The 24,256-nt window shown below is 36.2% G+C and overlaps 1 protein-coding gene across 2 annotated transcripts in view; it reads right to left on the bottom strand.

The window, feature by feature from the left end:
• LOC135757980 (teneurin-3) overlaps positions 1-24,256 on the bottom strand; it is a 146,404-nt gene that overhangs the window by 61,871 nt on the left and 60,277 nt on the right. For both annotated transcript variants that reach the window (XM_065272774.2, XM_065272788.2), the window contains exon 4: positions 2,499-2,685. In XM_065272774.2, coding sequence (XP_065128846.1) covers positions 2,499-2,685 — 187 coding nt within the window. The remainder of the gene's footprint in view (positions 1-2,498; positions 2,686-24,256) is intronic.

The raw sequence follows: 24,256 nt of genomic DNA, 5'->3' as shown, positions 1-24,256 counted from the left end.
GGTAATTAAGTATCTGATGCTTTTGCATTTATATTCGGCTTCTGCAGGACAAAGTCCAACGGGACTCTTCCCTTCAGCTCTTTGAAGTGAAAATGCTGATTTTAGCATTTAGAAATCTGCATAAGGGTGTGGAAAATCTATGATGCAGTACATTACTATTTACTCTGTGAGAACAAAGACAAAATTTTATATAGGACAGCACTTTTCATAAATACCTTTTTTGCACATAGGCGGTTCAACCCTTTATTATGGAGTGTTGTCTTGTAATTGCACATTAAACTGTGCACGCAAAAGACTGTGTGCAAAGTAAAAAAAAAAAAACATATTTATTGTGCAGTCAAGAACTGCAGAGTGTGTATATACAGACAAAAGCTTTCAATATCGGATGGGTATGAAACACAGTAGCTGATTTGCTTTGATTTATTCCTAATATGATACTCAAGTCACACATAAATAAATGTACTCTGTTAGGTAGATGCTAGATATTACAGTTTTTTTTTACAGACGCTAGGACACATTTCTCAATACTTAGGTCACTTTTGCAAAACTCTTCACACAGTGAGCAAAACAGACGTCTACTGTATGTGGGATAAACTGAGGATCAATTATTCTTTTCTCACTCAGACACAACAACTCCCAAAACTTTTTATACGTACAGACCTATTTGCACATGCTTTCATACTGTTTTCAAAACTGTTAAACTTATGTTCAAAACAATAACATAATACAAAACTGAATAAGACAGCAATTTGCTACATTTCTACAGTAATATTTTAATGAAATATATATTTTAATCTTAAAATTAAATGCTATAAAAACAATTGGCAAAATGGAGAAAACAGACTAGATAAGCATTACTATTGTATCTGTATAAGTGGATGGTGTATTCTTGTATTTTGGAATAAAAAAAATAAACTAAATAAATATGGAATAATTCTGCATCATGTATGATTCATTCCAGTACCATATATTGCAGTGAATTATAAACAGAGATGTGTCTTTGTTTTACACAAGAAATTGTATAATGCTACAGTACATGTTGTATGTGTTTTTTAGGTCATTGTTTTGTGGGTGACAAAGTGTGTTTGTCGGCTGTCAACCTTTGCTAGTGTTCTGGAAGAATGAGTTGATTTGAGACCTGAGTCTGTAAAAAACTGTAAGCCCTCAGTTTGAGAAGTAAAATTTCTGTAGTGACAGTTAGCTGAATAAAATAAATACTTGTATCTGTAGTATTTACTACAGTATTTGCTCTAAAATGAATAGTAATAAATAATGGTCAAGATACAGGGCCAGATTTACTAACAGCTTGCGCCAGCGCAAACCATCATTTTGGTTAAATAACGACTTTCGGGATTTACTAAAGACGCGTATTGGATAATTAGCACTGAAAAGGTGTGGTCTAGTTATTTTTGTCACTGACTTTATTGCTTATGCATTTCCCTTTCAGATGCAAAATTTTTGGGAGGAGAAAATTTAAATGATTCACGCAATGCGATTTACTAATGTTTTCACGTGTTGTTTTTTGCGCCATTATTTTACGCAGAATAAAAGCATGTCTTAAATCATTTTGCACTGGAAATGGCTGCAATTGTTGCTAAAAAAGAGGTATTACAGAGAGCAGAGAGCGTGATACAATGCAGAGGATTGTTTTACCATGTAACAGTATATTTGGAATGTTAGAGGAACATATTATTTTAAAATATTGTTTGCCAAGACATGTTATTTTTTATTTGCTGAAGTAAATAAAATAGGAGAAGCCACACAATACCAGACGTTTCAAAATTTCTTTTAAACCTTTTTTGTCCTCCAGTTCTTTTCTGTGTACTTTAGCTTCATTAGCTGGGATTACACCCCCAAATTTTCTGCTGTGATGTCCATGGTGCTGAACTCAATTGGCGTAAGTAAATCGCCCACACTTATTCAGCTCTGCTTATTTGTGACCCTGAACTAATTTGATCTTAGTAGATTGCGTTGGTCATTATGGAAATCATCCGTTGTGCCTGTGTTATTTAATTTGAGCTTTTTTGTAAATAACCAGCAGATATTACCACTACCATCTGCGCTATTTTTAATTGCGCTCTCACACAAAGTGTTTAAACCTGCAAAGCACTACAAATGTTACTCATTACATTACAATCTCACTTATTTTAAGTCAGGATTTGTCTTGGCTAAAGAGAAGCTAATGCACATTTATTGTATTAGAGGCGGTTCACATTTTAAAAATCCAACCCCGCTGCTTCCCCTCCTTTCCAAAGCGTTTTCTAAAAAGGTAAACTATTTTTAATTGGCTGCAGCAGAGCTCCTATTTGAGCATGCTTGAAAGGCAGCTATAGTAAAACTATCTGCACGCGCAAAATTTGCGAAATGTGAATCGCCCTTACACAGCAGGAAAAAATCACATATCACATTTAAAAATGTACCAAAAACCTTTTGATAATTTAATATTTTAATAAAAAAACTTTGTTTGATAGTATTACAAAGTAGTGAGTTTGAAGTACCTGTTTTCCAAGCCTACGCTGCCACCCAAAACCCAGTTTTCCTGCAGCTGCACACATTCAGACGCACTCTGAAACTCTGCTGTCTGATTGGCCAGTGACTGGTTGAGGGAGGTGACTGACGGGTGCTGCTTGTGTTGATGTGGAGCAGGTGGTAGTGGAGGCGGGCCTGACTGGATGGGAAGCTGTTCTATTGGAGGAAAAAAGAGAGAGGTACTGTATTAGTTAAGATGGTAATAACATCTGATTTACACAAAGGGCAAGCAGAATATGTGCTGGTTTCATATTGAATTGAGTAAAAATGGATCCTTTCCTAGATGATTTGTTCCTATGAATGCTATTAAATCCTAATCTTTCTTTTTCTAGTTTTACGTGTGACAGAATAGCACCACAAAATGCTACATTATGGGAATTTAACCATTTAATATAAAAAATGTGTATATAAGGAATAAAGAGATAAGATAAAAATAAGATAGTCTAATAATGAAATGGAGAAAATACTTTATTTAAACACTGAAATATATAAAAAAATATTATATTATTATAAAATATAAATATTATAAAAAATGTAACCAAATTTGTAGAAATGTTAATGGCAAAAATGTATTTACTATACAAAAAAAATCTAATTTTATTATAACATCTTTCCATATAGTTAATGTGTCACAGTAATTTTTGTCAAATATTTTGTAATAATAAAATTATAAATATTTAGACTATATATTTTCAGAATTTTTCTGAAAAGTAGTTGTTTTATAGCTGAATAAAATCAGCTTAAGAAGTAGCGAAAGAAAACAAAAATAATTTTGATCATGTTGAATCTAGAGTACTGTATATGATGCAAAATAATAACACAAGAAAGCAAGAAGGCACTTGAGCTGCACCAAAATAACTTAAAAAGCCATCTAAATGCCACTTACAAATACAAAGAGATACAAAAATGGCATAGAGCTCACCGACTTTTCGACGGAGCAAACGTAAGTCTCCGCAGGCCGTCACCGGGGAGCAGATGTTTTATAATGGGCTCTTAAACTAAACGCTTCACGTTTGATTACAGCCAGAGAGAGACTCTCGTTTAACTAATGACCGGAACCTCCATTAGGACAGCAGGAAAAAAACAGGTTTTCTCATTTCACTCCAAGCTGGGTAATTGCCCCCCAAAATGACACTGTGTGATTATCTCACTGTCCCATCCTGCCTCTATGCTGACAGGTCTGTTTCCATCTGACTACGGGTGTCCAAACATATGCTGTCAAACCCGAGACTGTCGCAGTAACGTACTGCTCAGACAATTCACAAAAATTCAATATTTGCCTTATTCTTATGCAAAAACACCATGAGGAATAATGAAAAGTGCTCTTAAAAAATTTCAATGTCAAAAGAATAATGACAGTCATCAAAATTTCCTTTCCAACTATAATTAACATTTCAAAAGGATCAATCACAAAATGACAAGCAAGATTTTTTTCCCCTTACATAATGTGTAATTTTACTAGGTTTGGCAACCAGAGAGTGTTAACAGTATATCTATTGTTTTATCAATAAAAACTTAATTTTGAAAAATTAGTTTGAAAGGTATGTTATCTTTTATTAAAATAAATATCAATTTTGCTACTGAATATCATGGAAATTAAATAAAATTAATAAAACATTAATATGTAAAGTGTCTCAGGGCCATTACAAGTTACAATTTGGACCAAATATTTTTTTTTGTGAAATTCCCTTCATACATTGTTAAGGACATCTGAGACCAATACTATAATATATAAATACCTGATATTTTACCACCGTAAAGAAATGCTGGGTTATTTTTAATGCAAAAATAAAGGAACAACCCCAACCTGTTGGGTTGTAATATAACCTATGCTGGGTTGTTGTAACCCATTCCTGGGTCAAATATAAACATTGCCTTGGTTAATTTACCCCAAAGGCTGTGTGTGTGTGTCCCTTTTTTGACCCAACATTGACCCAACCAAGCCTTTAACACACTTTAAGATTTAGACCAAGCACTGCATATGCATTACACTGTTAATATTGTTGTTTTTTTCCTTCTGTGAAACTGTAATTATGCTAAAATGGATGTTAAAAATCATTCATGGTGAAAATTCTAAACAATTCCATTGAATTCCCTTTTTAAAGCTGCTCTAGATTACAAATTTAAAATCAATTTTAAAAATATCAGCAAATAACAATGAGTAATCAAGGCAAGCAGTGCCTACCACCAATGGTTCACTCTGTGCCAAGAACCACAAAGCAGCAACTAATTCTGTGTTAGGTGCCAGAGGCTGATGTGATGAAAGAACAGGAATCATTATGACAGGTGTCTTGCCACATTCATGACATGGTTAAAAAAGACCTCTGTGACAGGTGCATTAGATAAGTGTTACATGGTACAAGCTCTGCTCGGTACTTTTGACACAAAGAGGTCACCTGGTGCAAAGATGGTGATGTTGTGTCACACACAGACACAGTGAACTCCATTAGACGTCCATGTCATTTGCATTCACAAATACATCAAATGCACGAGACAGTGGTAGACGATGAAAAAAGCAAACGTTTTTAGAGACAGTGGACTTTTTGAGGAGACACAATTTGGTTTAAATGTGCCCTTAAGGTAACTCAGGTCTATTTGAATGTGACTTAATAGAAAATTGTAAGAAATAATTTCCTTCAATCTAGATAAGGAGGCATCGCTCTGATTCAATCTATGCGGTGCTAGACATACTAACAAATGATTACACACAGCATGAGCAGAATGTCAAAGCGTTCAGCAGGCATTCTATCGAAATCTGAGGCAATCAGCCTTCTTTAATCAAACTCCCTAAGCAATAAAATACGAATCTCTCCCTTTTGATTGGACATAAACATGCTGTACTCTCAATCTTGCATAGGTTTATGCATCCACTCACATCGACTTTGCCTGAGATGAACTGACTAAGAAAGGAAATGTGTTTTTCATAAAGTTTTGATTTGCAATCTGGGTAAGACGAATAGTGCCAGCTTGAAATTTTTCAATGTCAAGTTGTTCCACCAAGACTTAACAAGATGCTTTAGTGGGCCATTTTGATTAATATTGGATGCAGTGGCTGAAACGACATCACCATTTCGCTCTTCTTAATATAACAGCTAATGTCTGTCTGACAGACTGCAAAAGGGGTCATCTACATTTTCCACAACCATGCTGCGAGCTAAAGAGGACATAAACATTAAAATATTGGATTAACCTGCAGCGCGACAAATTTATGCTTGCATCAATGACAGGCAGGCATAAATATATTTTACATCTCATCTGATGTCACTCTCCTCATTGAATGTTCCCACTCAGTGCCTGTGTGAGCCAACACTTTCAACTCAATTTTAAAGCAATGCTTTTTAGGTTGAGCAAATAAGCGTGGCTTATACATCAAGCCATATGTTATAACAGCATCATTTGCTAAAAAGAAACCTTAAATAAAATTATAAATCAATTCAATAAAATTTAGTAAGTAGTATGTGGTGATTGAGCCAGCTAACAGTACCAACTTAAATTCATCAATGTCTTTTATAGCCTGAATGAGACAAAATAACATTTACAGCCAATAACATTGAGTAAGTAGCTGTTCTCACAACAGCCTTTATGAATTACTAATCTAGTAATAAATATAACAACAATCAAATCAATTAAATAAATGCCCTTCGCTATGACAGAAGTGTAATATAAAGTGTCAATTTTAATAAATTTGAATAAATCACACGAAAAGAGGTTTAGTATTGCAGTTCTGTAAATAATGAAAAGAAAACTGCATTTATTAATTTTTGTGTAAGATACAAATAATATATGCATGGAAGCAGCTATTAAAATATTAAATTGATGAAATCTCAACATGATGCAAAAATTGTAACATAAACTCACTTTAAAATTGTAGGACAAACTTAAACTTGGAGTCATAACTGGTAAAGAAATCCATTCTGAATGTTTTCACCCTTTAATTGTTAGTCTCCCGCAGAAATATACACACTCCAATCCACAGGTATATTTGGAAACCATAAAAATGATAGGTTTGCAACAACTGCACATTACTTGAACATGTCTCCTGGGTCAAAGTATAATTTTACTGCATTTCTTTGAAATGTCTTGAAGAGCAATTGCACTTATGCCAGGTTTTTCAAAGACAGAACATAACACCTCTGCACCAATTTTAGTTGAGCATCACCCTATATTTAGACATCTCGCTTAGCGCTCCTTCCATTGACTTTGCCAGTCTATATCCCATCCAATCACTTGAGAGAAAATGTCACAGTTGAAATACCTGTCTAGTGCTTTATATAACAAAACAGTTTACAATGAGATTCATTATTATTGCATTAACTAACATGAACTAAAAATGTTAATGCACAACTCTTTAATCTTTATTTATTGTACAATAATTAATGTTAAAATACAACATTTGATTTTAACTATGTATTGATAAATAATGAAATAAACATTAATTAACATTAGTACTTACATTAATAAATGTAGTAAAAAGTTTTGTTCTGAAGTTTTGTTTATAGTTCTCACTGGTTTTGTTAATTGTTAAATCACTTTAAAGGATTGACAAATGGAATCTTATGGTAAAGTGATAACCAACTATCAGTGTATATATAAATGTATTATAGCATTATATTTATATAGAATATTATAAATTTAGCCAATTCAAAATTTTCCAGATTTCTTTTTTTATGTGAAATGCAAAATAATGTTTCTTGCTTCTATAGATAGCTATACAGTAAAAATTTGCAAATGCACTGAGGTTCCTCTTTGGTTCTACCCCCTAAGTTCAACTAACAGGAAACATTGAAGCGAGTAGCAGTGGGCAAGAGCCCACCTACTATGTGAATAAGAGTTGTGGAGGAGTTGGCAGTGTTAGACTATAAATCTACCATAATGGTGAAACTTGTCTACCTGCCATGACAGGCTATTCAGGAGGCATTCAGAGTCCAGCGTTAAAGCAGAGCACAAGCATTTAATCAAAGTCACACAGGCGCAGAGCTGAAAGTGTTCCCTGGGACCAAACCTTTATAGAGAAATATTTCATCCCCCATTTGTGTTTTTCTTCGACTGATTTCTTTGTGCTAATATCTGAATATTAACAGTAGGTCGATCGCTCTAAATTAATGTTCAGTAATGTTCATAAAATTCTCTTTATTTTCTCTCCTGTGAGAACTTTAGGTTAACTGAAGTGATTTTTTCTATGATGCGACTGCCCTCAGGCATTTCTGTCTGAAACTGACATCAGCAATCTGTTACTACTGTAAAACACCAAGACCCCAGTAAAGACACATCACACCTACAGCCCATCTGTCATGTTGCAGCTGAGAGCCAGTGTTTCATTCAGCTTTTGTCAATCATCAATTTTCATACTCTTCCTCAATGGGAACTGACTTCAGAATGGTTTACCATATAAAATTGCATTTGTTTGTTTGTATAATAGAGAGCTTGACAAAAACATTTAGACCTTCTGAACAAATATCATAAAAAACTGCTCTACCCCCATAACCACCAGAAAACATGCAGTACATAAATATAAATGCTTTCCAGGATATGTAGTATGTGTCTACCACATCAAATATACCCATAAATTCCTGCTTCTCTACTCAAGCGAGTACCATATGACGTAAATCTAGCATGAATTCATGTTTAATTGAACATTGACTGAAGGAATTCAACAAGCCAATTCAACATGGTTGAATGCTGGTTTCCCACCAACTGTTGTCAATAAAAGTATTGTTACGCCAGAGCAGTGGCAAGTAATTAATTTCAGCCTGTTAACCATACTAGCTCTTCAGCATTTGATGACAGTTTAATATGTAGTTTTGTACACCATTCAATTCATTTGGGGTCATCTTGGTATTATACAGAGCTGTGAAGTCTAGCATTCAAGTAATTAACCATGATGCAAATTTAGATATAAGATCATAGCTGTTGTACAAATCTATACAATAAAACTGATAACACTTTACAATAAGGTTGTATTTGTTAACCTTAGTAAATGCATTAGCTAACATGAAATAACAATAAGCAAAGGCTAAGATTACACCGTACTAGTGAGCGGAGTACGAATGTAAAGTGTAGAAAAAATTTAGCCAATATCACCTGACTCCCAAGGGGTTGGGAGGAAAGAGTCAGACTTAGCTGATCTCATAGAAGATATACTATGTATTAAATACATACTATATATTAAATACTATGTTATAAAAATGTAAATTATCATTAAACTTTATTACAGACTCAAAGTCCAGATAAAACAAAAGAATAATACAGACATTAAGACAAGATAAACAACCCACAACATCCAGCGCACACAATACCAATGTCTCCAAAGCTTTGACTGATATTGTGTATGAATTTGGTTTTTTTTTTTTTTTAAGGTAAAGGAAAAAACATTGATATAATACACACATTACTTTACCATTTAATATGCATTTCTTTGTAAAGCTGTTTTAAAAAATATACATTTTGATAGAAATTATGTTTTTTTTGGGCGGAGCCAAACTGGTGGCAAAAAGTGACATTTCTGCAGTAGCATTGTGAAGTGTTTTAGCATTTAACTGTGATTTTTATGGATCCGGTGTTTGTCGAAGTCTGTTTCACCTATGATTCTCTTTAGTGTAATGTTTCTTTTAGTGTTTTCATCACGTTACGTTCATTTTTTTGATAGATTAAAAGTTTAAATGGCTTGGCTACTGATATGTGTGCATGTATGTAATGTATTGTATATGTATTGTTCTTTATTGGTAAATCAATTATTTTTACAGTATGAATCGCTAAAATACATATAAAAGCAATACTATGATGTATTCTATTATGTAACACAATTTATTAATTATTTTTTAATTTTCTATTATATCTTACTTATGTTTATAACTTACGTGTTTGTTGTAAAAGTATTAAAAAACTATTATGTTTTTATACAGATTAATATGCATAAGCCTGTTTATATATTTATATATATATATATCACTTTACATCATGTGTGTATGTGTGCGCTATATTTATATATGTATTAAGTATGTAAACATAATAATTTTAGAAAAAACAGGAAGAAGACATAGGCTAAGATATAAGGTAAAAAGAAATAATAGAAAACTGAAAAATTATGAAATATTAATTAATGGTGATATTATTGCTTTTTCAGTGTATCCCATTCAAATCTTTAATCTTTAATCTCTAAATAAATTATAAATATAACGTGATGAAAATGCAATAAGAAACACATAGAGGGAACAGACAGAAGACCGGACATCTTTTCTAATTATTTTTTATACTAATTATTAACAGATTTCCAGATTTATTCATCACTCCAGTCTGTCCATTCGAGGGCTTATTGCAACCATAAACATCTACATTTATCTTTTAATGGTGTCTTCAACGACGGTATTCTATAAAAAATGAAGGTCATCCTTTTTTTGGCATTTCATTCTGACACTCAACAGCACAACAAGACATTTTCTAGTGAGTTATCTTGCTCATTTCACTCTTGTATGATTCATTTCACTGTTTTTTTTCTGCCACCACATTGCGCATGCAGCTTGCAGTGACGCAACTGTGACGTCTACTCACAAAAGGTCTATTCAAATAACTTCGAATTGAACTGAAATGTGCCCTGATGAAAAATTAAACCTCTTTACCAAAGTTTGTAAATATTCAGTTGGCAGAATGTCTCTGACTCTAAAGACCAGTGGTCTTTTTATCTCCATATAACTTATGGGATGTCTCACCCCGGTTTCACTGAGAAAGTCAAGTGTTACAAAACTGCATAAAGAAATACGAATGTCAGCAAAAACCTGCTCCCCAAACAGAGTCTGTGATTCGGGCTGGTAAAGGTTGCGTGTTTGTACATAACCGTTGATTTTTCATCAGCATAACGCTTCAAAAACAGCTGTGGTAAAATGTGCTTAAATCAACCAATTTAAATGCTAAACTTCTCAAGGGAAGATTGACGCTCCTTCTTTAATACACACTGAAAACAAATCGCTTGGCCCACTCTAAAGAGCGCAGTGGGAAATTGAATGACCCTAATGTTAAGGTGTATTGTGTCTGGACAGGGCTAATGGATATTCTGCTGTCTGTCTGGTTTCAAGAAACAGTTTCATTCCCCCTTAAACATTGTTATCCCTTTAAGATTCCCTCAGCCAAACTCTTTAAATTAAGTTAGTATTGATAGAGCGTTTTGCACTCCTTTGTGCCTAATTCATTATCGTCTCTGATTCATAACATATGCACTCAGCCACCTAATATTCCTGCTTACATAAAAATTAGGATGCCATAAATAACAAATAAAATAAATGCGCTATTTATTGTGCTTATAGTCTTATTTGTGCATTAACATATAAGGAAATACAAGGGGATGTTTGCACACTACATATAAACACTTGCACTGAGATGAAAAGGTGGCTGCATGGTACTACAGCCTTTAAACTCCATATTTGATCTTCTTATCCTTTTTTTAATGTGTAACACACTACGCATTTTCAATGATCACTGATGATCTAAGCTTGCACTATATGTTCCTGCAACTCCTCAGACTCCCTTACAACTTTTAGATGGTCTCCATAACCCTGCTTTCAGCCAGGCTGGTTTCACGCCTCAGGGTAGAGACTCAGACCTTAAGCTCTCCTTGCTTGCCAGAAGAATGCACAGAGATAATCTTGGTCTGACAGACCACGACGCTGTGTACTACTCTGCTGCCTTTTGAATAATGAATCTAGTGCTTCTTCTAGTCATCTTATGTGGAGCTGGAAATAGCTTCGCAAACCCAAAAAAGCATTCTGCTGAGGGATCAAATCCCTGAGAGCAAATAAGCAATGCGCCAGACAATCGTCCAGGCTCAATCAAAACAACTACAGGTCATGCAGAAATGGAAAGTGTACTTTCATCCTTTTGAAAGACAAAAGCAGGATCAAAACATTGCTGCCATAAACAAAGAAATAGGCATATGGTAATGATCTGAGTGCTGTTTTTGTCAAAAATCAGTACAGATTTAAGAGTAAAACAACAAAATATTAAGTCTTGTTTTTATGAAAATTCAAGCTAATTTTAGTCAAGGCTATGGTTAAAACAACATTACCATTACTGTAATGCAGAGGCTTTTTTGCATTTCCATTTATTCGTTTGGCTCATGCTTTTATCCAAAGCAACTTTTGTACAAATGAGAGAACAATTAACATTTTGTTAAGGAGCCAACAATAAGCGTAGTTTACAAAGATAAGCAGGTTTGCGTAGGAATAGAGTTATAGCAAGTGAAAATAAACAACAGGTTTTTGTTTCAGTCTAACAAAATTAGACTGTGAAAAGTTGACAGTTAGAGGTCAGTTAAGTGAATGGGGAACAGGTGAGTTTTCAGTTGTTTCTTTAAGGTTGTATTGGAGTACATGGCTCAGGTGGAAGCTCTTTCCACCAGAGAGGAACTGGAAATGTTATAGTGAGTGATTTGGTGCAGAACCACCAGGCTTTGCTTATTTACAGAGCATAAACGGCAGGCGGGGACGTATACCTGTTTTGAAAATTTGATGAGGGAAGCTACAGGTAGCCAATGGAATAAGATCAAAAGGTGTGATGTGCACTCTTTTTGGCTAATTGAATACCAGTCATGCTGCTGCATTGTGTGTCATTTGCAGGGGTTTGGTCACATTGTTTGGGAAGCCAGCCAGTAGGGCACAGCAGTAGTCCAGTCTTGATATGACAGATGACATGGAGTTGGCTCTTGCCTGCCTTAGGTATTTGACAACAGGCAGGAGGGCAGTCTCTGTAGAATGTCCTTTTTGAAATCAGATTGTTGACTATCAAGTAGGTTGCCAGATAGACTGTCAAGTAGGTTTTATCCACAGCGACCTACAGTGCACTCAAAGATAATGTTTTATTAATATATATTCCCTGGGATCTAACTTATGACCTTTTTTGCTGCTAATGCAATGCTTTACCGATTAGGCTACAAAAACAATGCAGCTGACTGTATTCTGCACAGTAACACAAACAAAAAAAGCAATATCCCAATAGGGTTAGGAAAATAAACTTTAAAATAATTAAAAACAAAATCAATGAGAATTTTTTTTATCTTAGTTTGCTGCTATAATAAATATATCTAATAAAAAATATTTTAAGGTTACTAGATGCAGTATTTTTACTGGAAAATCTATTTTATTATTAAAGATGTGTTTGGTCGGATCACAAGTGGACGAGAGAGACACATTCCTGTTCACAGCTGGTGTTTTAATCCATCTCTTTTGTCCACGTTTGGGCACTTCTCTCCTGATTACTTTGAGGGGTGGTCTATGGGCGAGGCGTTAAAAAACACCATGTGAAATGACAGGTACAGTGTTAGTTGCTGTGCACTAATATTGTGTCAGAGTAACGCTGCCGTTGTTGTGAGAAAACATGCTGCACAACGTTTTGTACATGTATATGTAAGGACTTTCTCAGATATTTCAGAGCAAAAGGAAATAAGTCAGCACAACTTTCACATGCTCTGAAACAAAAATGAAAGAGGCGCCACTTTAGTTTTATTAATGATTGCCTAAATACCATGCCGAACACTGTGTGCTAGAAGTCAGGACGGATGGAGAAACATTGTGCTCAGTGCATTACACATTAGACCATTAGTCTTTGAATGAGCTCAAAATGTTTTACACCCTGTTTACATCTGTATTTAGCATCATCCAGTTGTGTTCCAATTAGGGTTGGGAACCGAGAACCGGTTCTTATTCAGAACCGTTTCTGTTTTTTAAAAGGAACCGGAACCGCACGGAATTCTTAAGTTTTAGTTCCAAAAGCGGTTCCGAGGCGATGCACGGGCAAAGTGCTGGGAGCGGTGACTTTAAATTGCCATGTCTTACCTCATGAATATTAATTACGTTGAGCCACTGTTTACAGTCACGCAACCAAATTAACGCAGCTTACCACAGAAAACACTTGCGCTGCAGGCTTTGTATACTTATTGTTAAACATGTATGTATATGTAGCATATGTATGCATTATATTTAATACCAGGTGTAAATAGCCCTTAAACGAGAAATGAAAATTGTTCAAAGTTTTCCACTTTTTTCAGGATTTTCTTAGTGAGGCCGCACACATACAGCACAGTGAACACGGCTCAGAACCGAATCATTGTCCTTTCATTAGAAGATCAAAGAGTATTTTCCCCCCAACTAAGGCTGGGATTAATTCAAAGGAAAGGGGTCAGGGTGAGCGAGCACTGAGCCGCTGTGAAGGCTGACACATCCAAGATTAGACTGATCATACCGAGTGGATAATCATTCAGGGAGAAATGTATCATCCTTAAAATACTAGAATTGTCCATGAGTAATATAAAAGCTTAAGCAAATTCCACTGTTAAAGCAATAAACTGAGACTTTCTGTTCTTATTATGTAAACGGGTGATGGTTACAAAAAGATTCACAAAGAGAGAGATCTTTTACTGAGAAACAAAGAGAGAGAGAGTATTTATTATTGTCAACAAAGGCATAATTTCTATTTAATGCTTCCATCTCCTAATGTTTGGCCACACAGGCAGCCCTGCCTCAGACTACAGGTTAAGCCAGACTTAGGCTTCATCCGAAATCGCATACTGTGACATTAGGTACTGAATTAAATGAAGTATCTACTCATGGACCGTTTAAACAGTAGGTATTATATGGTAGGAATATGGATAGTATGAATGAATTCGACAAACTACATCCACCATGTTAATACATCACACGACATACGTCCTCATAACAACAAGTTAGCCGTTAACTGGAATGATGTTAAACAAGCGCAATTTAAACACAAGGGACAGCTGTTTAATACTTGTATTTGCATTTGAATAGAGCTGTGTTACGGCTTTCGGGCATTTTTGAATAAAACAAGGCCCCTTCTTCTACTTCTTCTTCTTCTTCGTTGGACAACTCCTCTCCTGGAGGCTCATGGGATCATCCAGGTACTTTTCGCCTATAGAGCTGAACGATTCTGTATAAAATGATAATCACGATTCTTTTGCTTTAAATAAAGATCACGACTCTCAAGAACTCTTTTATTTTAAAGATTTAAAACCCCTGAACATTAGGTTAACATTAGTTTTTACGGGTGCTAAGAATTCTGCTTCTGAAAGTTTCAGATAAGTGTCTGTCCCAAAAACAAACCTCTGAAAAAATAAATTTGCCAATGAAACCTTCTCCCATAAAACTATATCATATTTTAAATAAAATAGTGATAAATATATTAATGTTCACCTTTAATTCGTGTTTAGCCTTCATACAAAAAAAGTGATATCACTTTCCAGGAAACCAGACTTTCAGGCTCAGCTTAATAATATTATAAGTGCACCCTGAATGTCAGTCAGTAATAAATGCTGTAATGCAGGGGTCTCAAACTCGAATAGGCTTGGGGCCATTTCTGAGATCGACATCTCATAGGAGGGACGAAGAGCTATTTTAACATTAAAAAGCACAATTATTTATTTTACATTTATAAACTATTATGCATTTTTTGCCACCAGATTGTGTTTCTGTTTTGATACATTATGGATTTCTTCAGAAAGAGTATTGACTTTCATAGTTCCATCTATGTTAGTCCATAGTTTTGATCAATTTGCTATTATAGTATTATGTGGAGAAAATATTAATTACTGAAGTCAAAGTGAACCTAAAACTTTTAAATGGTAGTATTTAATGTTACATACTGTAATAAAAATAAAAATTACTGATCTACTTGTAATTGCATAGCAAGCTAGATTGTGATATATTTGATGCTAGACATTTAATTATATTATACATATTACCAGGTGACACAGCAGCATACATACTTTTATCTTTTCTCCTCATCTTTACCCTTTTCCAACGTTGGCACCTTATGGCTTAAGCCAATTTTTTCTCACAAGTAATTCAGTTTGTGTGCATCATCTCCTGTTCTCTCTTTCCCTATATTGTGTCGTCATTGGAAGCTGTGACTTGACGCGAACTAACCCCACATATCCTTTAGGTACTGAGTAACAGCTCTTCTCTGAGCAAAACTCCAAAGTCCCGGATAGATTATTTAATTGCATGGTGACAATGATATGATTTGACGTGAGGTACAAATGAGCGCTTTAAATCCGCGTTCCATTTGCTCGTCATCCCGGAGATTGAAGCTCATGGTTGCTTAACTACAAAAGAAGCCACACGTTTTGGAGGGAAGAAACGATTTGACCCGCGTTTTACATGCGTTTTTACACATGACATTTGAACGGCCAGGGGATGCCGTAATGTATATCGAAATATCGGAAATGTGTTAAGAAACCAAATCCCTGTTATTGAAAAAATATTATACCGCGAGATATATTGATATTGAATTATTGTCCGGCCCTAACCTGAATCATAGAAATGCTGGATTAGGATCATTTAGGGGGTTGAATTGAGATTTTTTAACGATTAATCGCGCAGCTCAATTTTCTTTTCTTTTTTTTATTTTTTTTATTTATATATATAATTTTCTCAATTTTCACCTACTGTTTACTGGCAGTTTCAGAGGGCTGGGAAAAAAAAGATTTTTCGATTAATCGTGTTTTTTACGTGGTCGATTCAGAATAGATTCTCAAAGAGCAGAATCTATTTTTTATTTTTTTTCTGCAAACATTGAACGTAAGATTAATGTTAATCAAATTACTATTCTTCTTCACTAGATGTCACCCTCTTTTTTGAATTGTGAAATGTTACCAAGGAGCGAGAGGCAAGCCTGTCATTCTTTCATTCAGTGCTTAAAATGGTGGTTTTAGGTGCTTCATCGACGTTGATGCCACCTTCACATAAAAAGAAAGAGGTATGGAAGCATTTTAGATTTCGCAAGCAAGACGACGATGATAGTGTTGTGGCTTTTAATTTCTTTTTGCTAATTACCCACTTGTAAACTTATGTTCACTGTTCTTTTTATTAATATAGTATTTGTATTAAATCTATATTCATTGAGTTGAATCGAGAATCAAGTATAAAAAAGACCCGAGAACCGAAATCGAAAATTGAATTGATAATCGAAATCGAATCGATTTGATAGCTTGTGAATCGAAATTGAATCGATCTGGAACATCTGAATCGATACCCAGCCCTATTTCAGACGCAGCCCTGGTTAAGACACTGTGCCTAAACAGAGCACTGTTTTAAAACCATGAATCCTTAGTGTTTACCATTCTGAAAGCCAGCTAATAAATGACTTATTTATGGTTGTCTTGGTACATACCCTGCAATAGGGGAAGGTATTTCACATAAAATATACCTTAGTAAACATCCTAAAAGTTAAAGCTAAAATCGAAGTTCTGTAATATCTCTTCCTGCAGCCTTATTTATATTGTGGCATACTTTTTCAAGTACCTTTAAAGAAGAGCAATTGGTACTGTGGTTGTAAAAACACCATAAAGTATTATTGGCTTTCAAAATCTATGGGTTTATTAAAATATTATGGGCTTTTAAAATCTTCTATCTCTCACTATATTAGTATATCTACTAATCTATTCTGGTGCAACACAAGCATTGTGCCTGGAAACCTCACACACACAAAAAGCACAATACAAAAGTAACCTAGATGCAAGCGCACGCACATTACAAATTAAGCTGTGCTGTTCGCATGGGCATTCCACTTTTCAATTTGGTTCGCTGTATTAAACTGCATCCCCTCACCCAACTATAATATCATATTGCCACATTGCTGTATCTGTAAGTAAAAGAGCCAAAAAGCATATATGGTAATAAATGAGCCGAGAGAAAAAGATGCACAATAGAACTGCCTACTTAAAGAAATCATGCAAATTACATCGCTTTAACATGCAATAAACTAATGAGTAATATTGTGCAAACAGGTGCAGACTATACACATATGTAGTCATCATATCTCAGTAATACAAGAAAAACAATGCTACACACTTCACCTTGTGACCCAAGTCATAAATCAAATAATAATCCTGCATAGGCAACAAAACATTATATAACACTAGGGAAAGGAAGATCGTGTTAGCTTTTGTGTTACTACTTGAGTATGGAGACCTCTGTCATCTGTAAATATATGTGGATTTGCGTGCATGTGACCCTGTTCGACTCTGTTGTTCGTTTCAGTTTGATGTATCTGTTCTGCTTACTCTGGCCAGCTCTCTGTACACACCGATTACTCTCTGTCCCGGCTGCTAGTGCTCTGCTAAGCACTTCAATCCATCATTGCCACACCTGCCCTGATGCAGGCCCCTTGTTGAATCATAGTTTTCCATACCTAGACCTACAGGACAGGGCAGGGCAGGGCAAACTACAGCACTGCATCATTGGATTTCTGTTGCTCACCTGCTTCCAGAAAGCAAAGTCTCATTAATACATACAGAACATTATATACCAGCTAATAGGTTTGGCATGTACCCAAAACAAGGTTGGTTGCCAGATTTAATTAGTATTATAATTTTTTTTTATCTAAAACTGAATGACTTATGACTTCATGAGTTGAATGAGTTTTATCAAAACTGTTAAGCACACATATACTGTAGCCAAAACTTCAATGTGTCAGACTGCAGATAACAAGAATCTAGTGAACAGCGGAACGTGCATGATACACATCCCCCTCCCATTATCTACTTTTAGATATTCGTGGCTAATGAAAGGGTGTCACATTCAATTTTGCTCTCTGCTAATGCAGACACACATGACACGTAATTGAAATCCATGAACTGGACCTAAAACTGATGATTTACTGTGCAGTGTTTGTCATTTAATACAGCGCTGTGATCTATGAAAGCATGCATTAGACTATTAGCCAATTTATTGGACATAACGTAATGGGTAATAAAAAATAGATTTTGTCTCATATCAGTGCAATACAATAAAATTGTATTAAACATTAATTAGCTAAATTAATGTGTGTTGACTTTTCTGGTAAATATCACCTTTTAAGGGGACATTTCACAATTCTTTTTTAAGACGTAACATAAATCTTTGGTGTCCCCAGAGTACGCATGTGAAGTTTTAGCTCAAAATACCACATAGATAATTTATCATAACATGTTAAAAATGGCACTTTGTAGGTATGAGCAAAAGTGTGCCGTTTTTTGGTGTGTCCTTTTCAATCAAATGAGTTGATATCTGCACTAAATGGCAGTGCCGTGGTTGGATAGTGCAGATAAAGGGGCGGTATTATCCTCTTCTGACATCACAAGGGGAGCCAAATTTCAATTACCCTTTTTTTTCACATGCTTGCAGAGAATAGGTTACCAAAACTAAGTAACTGGGTTGCTCTTTTTACATTTTCTAGGTTGATAGAAGCACTGGGGACAAAATTATAGCACTTGCACACGAAAAAGTCAGATTTTTATAATATGTCCCTTTTAATAGCAACTGAGCGTGTTTATGTCTGTGTCCTTGGCTGCAAACTATGAAAAGGCTGCTGTTTTACATAAACAGAGTATTGTGCAGTTTGTTTTAGCATTCTTGTTCTAGACATTTATTCATTTTTATTAAGATTCAAACTTTAAGATGTCAGTAGCAACCAATTAAGATTCGCATTTTGGTGGAAAAGTACATATAGCGAGCGATACATCGATATGGATGTATCATTCCTTGACGTAACTTCCATCTATGCATTTCTGCCAAAGTGCGGATTTCCGTTTATTTTCGTCTGCTAGTGTCAGCAAATTAATGTGATGCAACAACAAAACGGCTATAGCAGCAAAAATACAGTGAAAGAGACAGAAGACGAGCGTGTGTATAGCACTGCAGGTGATATTGTCCATGCAAAATGTAGTCTCCTCTCTTCTGAACATTTTGATCAGTTGATTTTTCTTTTAAGAAAAATTTCTCAAAAGAGATCACTTCAGCACTTGTCTGAGTGTTAAATCTGAAGTTGTGTCACAGATGAAATGCTTAAGTTTTACAGCTTTATTTTTTATATCAAATTATTTTCAATGTTATTTCATTTTTAAAACTACCTCAGTGATTGTCACTATTGCACCTTTTGACACAAAACACTGAAAGACTGACTGTTGCCATCATAAGCTTGATTTTATGTGACATTTTTCCCTTATTATGTTGGCTTGACAAAGCCAACATACTGTTCTTCGATCTAAGCTTATTATGTTGGCTTGACAAAGCCAACATACTGTTCTTCGATCTAAGCTTATTAGTGGTGCTTGCATTTATGCAAGGCATCACTATTATTATTGCTCATACTTATTATTATTATTATATCTTATTATTCTTATGTCTGCACACTTTTTCGGCGCGTAACTCGTCCCACACGGTTTGTCGTAGACCCATAAATTAGGGCTCAAATCGACCGGCTTATTGAGGAGAGGTGTGCTATGACTTTTATAAGCGATCGGGTGCAGGATTTCCGAAAGGGGGGCGAAAAACCACCCGAAAAATCCCATTGACTTAACATTGCGCCCAACTTTGACGAGTCATAGCTCCGCTCGAGGATTTTGTAGAAACATGTGGGTTACAACATTTGAAGAGGGTGGTAGGCTCTGTAAGAACATGGATCACAATGGGGTGTAAGTTGTACCCCTGGGGTGTAAGAGGTGCCCAAAAGTGCCCCAATTAAAAGTCAATGGGGCAAAATCCCATAGACTTACCATTGCAAAAATTTTGACGGGTCATAGGTCCGAGCCAGGATTTCAAAGAAACATGTGGGTTACTAAATTTGAAGAGGGTGCTAGACTCTGTCAGGACGTCCCCCACAATGGGGTGTAAGGTTACCATAGCAACCTTTTTAGGCACCCTAGCAACCTATACCATAGACTGCCATTATAAAATGCCCGGATGGATATCTTTGCACCACAGTGTCATAGAGACATGGGGGTGGGCTCATTTTACTCAGGCATCCAATCAGTCTCTCAGGATCCTTACAGACTTACTAAGCCACGCCCCTAGCAACCACTTTTGAGCACCCTAGCAACATAAAATACAAACAGTTATATCTCGGCATCAGAACATCGTAGAGACACAGGGGTTGGACCGTTTTACTTGTGACTAGGGGTGTAACAATTGGGCACATCATTGGCCACTCCCAAGCCACGCCCCTAGCAACCAAATTTGAGCACCCTAGCAACCGAATAAACAAAGCCTTATATCTCCGCATCAGAACATCGTAGAGACACGGGGTTTGGACCGTTTTACTTGTGACTCGGAGTGTAATCACTGGGCACATCATTGGCCACTCCCAAGCCACGCCCCTAGCAACCAAATACAGTACCCTAGCAACAGAGTAAAAAAAGCCTTATATCTCCGCATCAGAACATCGTAGAGACACGGGGGTTGGACCCTTTTACTTGTGACTCGGAGTGTAATCATTGGGCACATAATTGGCCACTCCCAAGCCACGCCCCTAGCAACCAAATACAGTACCCTAGCAACAGAGTAAACAAAGCCTTATATCTCCGCATCAGAACATCGTAGAGACACGGGGTTTGGACCGTTTTACTTGTGACTCGGAGTGTAATCACTGGGCACATCATTGGCCACTCCCAAGCCACGCCCCTAGCAACCAAATACAGTACCCTAGCAACAGAGTAAAAAAAGCCTTATATCTCCGCATCAGAACATCGTAGAGACACGGGGGTTGGACCCTTTTACTTGTGACTCGGAGTGTAATCATTGGGCACATAATTGGCCACTCCCAAGCCACGCCCCTAGCAACCAAATACAGTACCCTAGCAACAGAGTAAACAAAGCCTTATATCTCCGCATCAGAACATCGTAGAGACACGGGGGTTGGACCGTTTTACTTGTGACTCGGAGTGTAATCATTGGGCACATAATTGGCCACTCCCAAGCCACGCCCCTAGCAACCAAATACAGTACCCTAGCAACAGAGTAAACAAAGCCTTATATCTCCACATCAAAACATCGTAGAGACATGGGGGTTGGACCGTTTGACTCATGACTCGGAGGGTAATCACTAGTGGATGCCATTTTTTTCCCTAGCAACCAAATACAGTACCCTAGCAACAGAGTAAACAAAGCCTTATATCTCCGCATCAGAACATCGTAGAGACATGGGGTTTGGACCGTTTGACTCGTGACTCGGAGTGTAATCACTAGTGGATGCCAATTTTCTCCCTAGCAACCAAATACATTACCCTAGCAACAGAGTAAACAAAGCCTTTTATCTCCACATCAGAACATCGCAGAGACACGGGGGTTGGACCGTTTGAATCGTATCTCGGAGTGTAATCACTAGTGGATGCCAATTTTTTCCCTAGCAACCAAATACAGTACCCTAGCAACCGAATAAACAAAGCCTTATATCTTCGCATCAGAATATCGTAGAGACATGTGGGTTGAATTGTTTTACTTTTGGCTTGGAGCAGAGATGGGCACTCGAGTCAGTGACTCGGACTCGAGTCGCACTCGAGTCGCATTTTTAAGGACTTCAGACTCGACTTCAGACTCGAACTGAAATGACTTCAGACTTGACTCGACTCGACATAAAAGACTCGTGAATATTTTAAAATCAACTCGAGTCTTTTATCCTTAACTACTGATTTCATTAAAAGGATTATGTGTGTTTTTTTGTGTATGCTGTACTGCAGTAAACGGGATCGGACCGGACCTTTATTATATTATATTAATTCAATGACGTGCGGCGCGTAAAATCTGAAATGTGATAAGAGTCTCATAAAGATGGCGGGACCGGCAGTGCCATATGTTCTATCGTTGGGTTTTTTAAATGTTTTAGACGGCATTTCTGGAAGGACAGCCACATGCAAAGAATGTGGAAAAACCATAAAGGATACTGGGACAACAACTTCGAACTTTATTAGACACCTGAGAACACACCCACAAAGGTTAGTCACGTTAACTCTGCTCGCCCCATTTGGTTTCCATCACCATAATTTTATGCTCATTTTGAAGTATTGCATCCAAAACGATTGATGGAAATGCCAAATTTCGAATAAAAATCCCTTAATGCGCAAAAAAGTTTATACGCTCGCTTGAGGTGGTTTTTGATTTATGACAAAAAGAGTAAATGCGAGTAAAGGGAGATGGAAACGCATTTGTTGAATTAACTCTGATGTAGCGAACATTAAATGTGACTGACCATCTAGCTGTTTCCGCTGGAGTTGTCTTTACCATATATGGGTCTTGGCGTCGTCGTAATATCCTTGTTGCTAGTGCCTTCGTCAAAAAAATGCGCATTCCTTCTTCTGTGTACTGTACAGGCAAGCATTAAGTTTAGGTAATTACAAGCTGCACGGCTAATACATTAATAACTTGCTCCATTGTGATTACATGCAGTTATGTCTCAATTTACCACACGAACCTTGTTTTGTTTACTGCTGGTTACTAGGTTACCAATACCACCATCATTCGCTCGCTCGCTCGCTCGCTCGAGAGAGAGAGAGAGAGAGATTACAACCCGCACGAGGATGTAGGCGTCCTAAAGCATTCTTTATTTACATTAATTCAGTTACTGTTAGTTTAAAATGTATTTACCTCAAACAACTATTCATCATTAAATGGGGTCAAGAGATTTAGTTTTGACCATTATTTTATTATGAAAATCCTATAGTGAAAATAATGTAGGTATGATGACAAAATTTTCAAAAACCCCAAAACTCTAAATTTATCACATGACTAGACAGAGCAGACATTCCCATTTGCAAAGAAACAAGGATTGTAAAAATCTGTTGAGTATTGAGAAAGATATGATATTTTTAATATTAGAAATCAGGGGAAAAAGTTATATATGGATGTCTATGGAATGTGTGTGACCGAAATGCTGCTTATTCACAAGTTTTTGCTTGTAACTTTCTCATTTTATCAGATATTTGCATGAAATTTTAACAGAAGGTAGAATTTTGTTAGTACTTTCAAAATAAGTTATAAACATTTACTGTTTTAGTTGGAATGGGCATCAAACTTTAGTTGGAATGTGCATCAGACCCATGGTAACTATGGTTTTTAGAACGATACCTGCAGTGGACGTTCTGACAGAACGTTCACTGTAGTCTATTAATAGATACGCGACTACGAAATTTCCGCGGTTTATTTAAATACCTTCTCCACCATAGACTCAGAGTAAAATGTTTCAGGACCAAGATAAAAGATATTTATTTGGGTCCATCTACCTTTCATTAGAGACCAGAGCTTAGTGGAAGCACACCGCCCGGTTGAAACTGACACAAATGTTTAAACAGTTGCTGTGAATTAAAAACACCTCCGAGTTGAAAGTTAAAAATATCAAACGCTTCCGGTGGTCGGACTTGAACTATTAATTGTCGTATTTAGTAAAAACATACTACAACCTTGCGGCGAGAAGTGGATATTGCATGACACACATTTAAAAGTACTGCGTGGGCTGAAACAGATTCTTCGACCCAGAAATTCGACGCGCGTGCCCGCAATGTCAGCATTGCTAAATAATGTCTTCATTCTTGTCAGGAGTTATAAAAATGTAAAACAGAGTACATACCTATAATCTGAAATAAGACTCTCATCGCAGTCATTGAGAAAAATACTATGGTCGTCATGAAAGCACTCGACAAAACAACGTCCATCAGGGGTTTTAATTCATGTCAAAGTGTGCATATTTGGAGTATTAATTCAATTATGTTTACTTCAAATTTCTGAGGCCAGTTTTATTTCGTTTTTATACAAATATGTCATGTATGTTTTGTGGAGTTATTAAAAATGTATTATTTAAGCTCTTTATAACAACTACTGTCATTATGACAAATGGACCTTTTTTCCCCTCGGCAATGCATGAAATGACTCGAGACTCGACTCGGACTCGTGACAAAAGACTCCAGACTCGACTCGAA

Source organism: Paramisgurnus dabryanus, chromosome 16 (genome assembly GCF_030506205.2).
Source record: "Paramisgurnus dabryanus chromosome 16, PD_genome_1.1, whole genome shotgun sequence".
NCBI classification, from domain to species: Eukaryota; Metazoa; Chordata; class Actinopteri; order Cypriniformes; family Cobitidae; genus Paramisgurnus; species Paramisgurnus dabryanus.
Note: the sequence above shows the minus strand (reverse complement) of the source record. Positions and strands in the feature narration are given on the sequence as shown.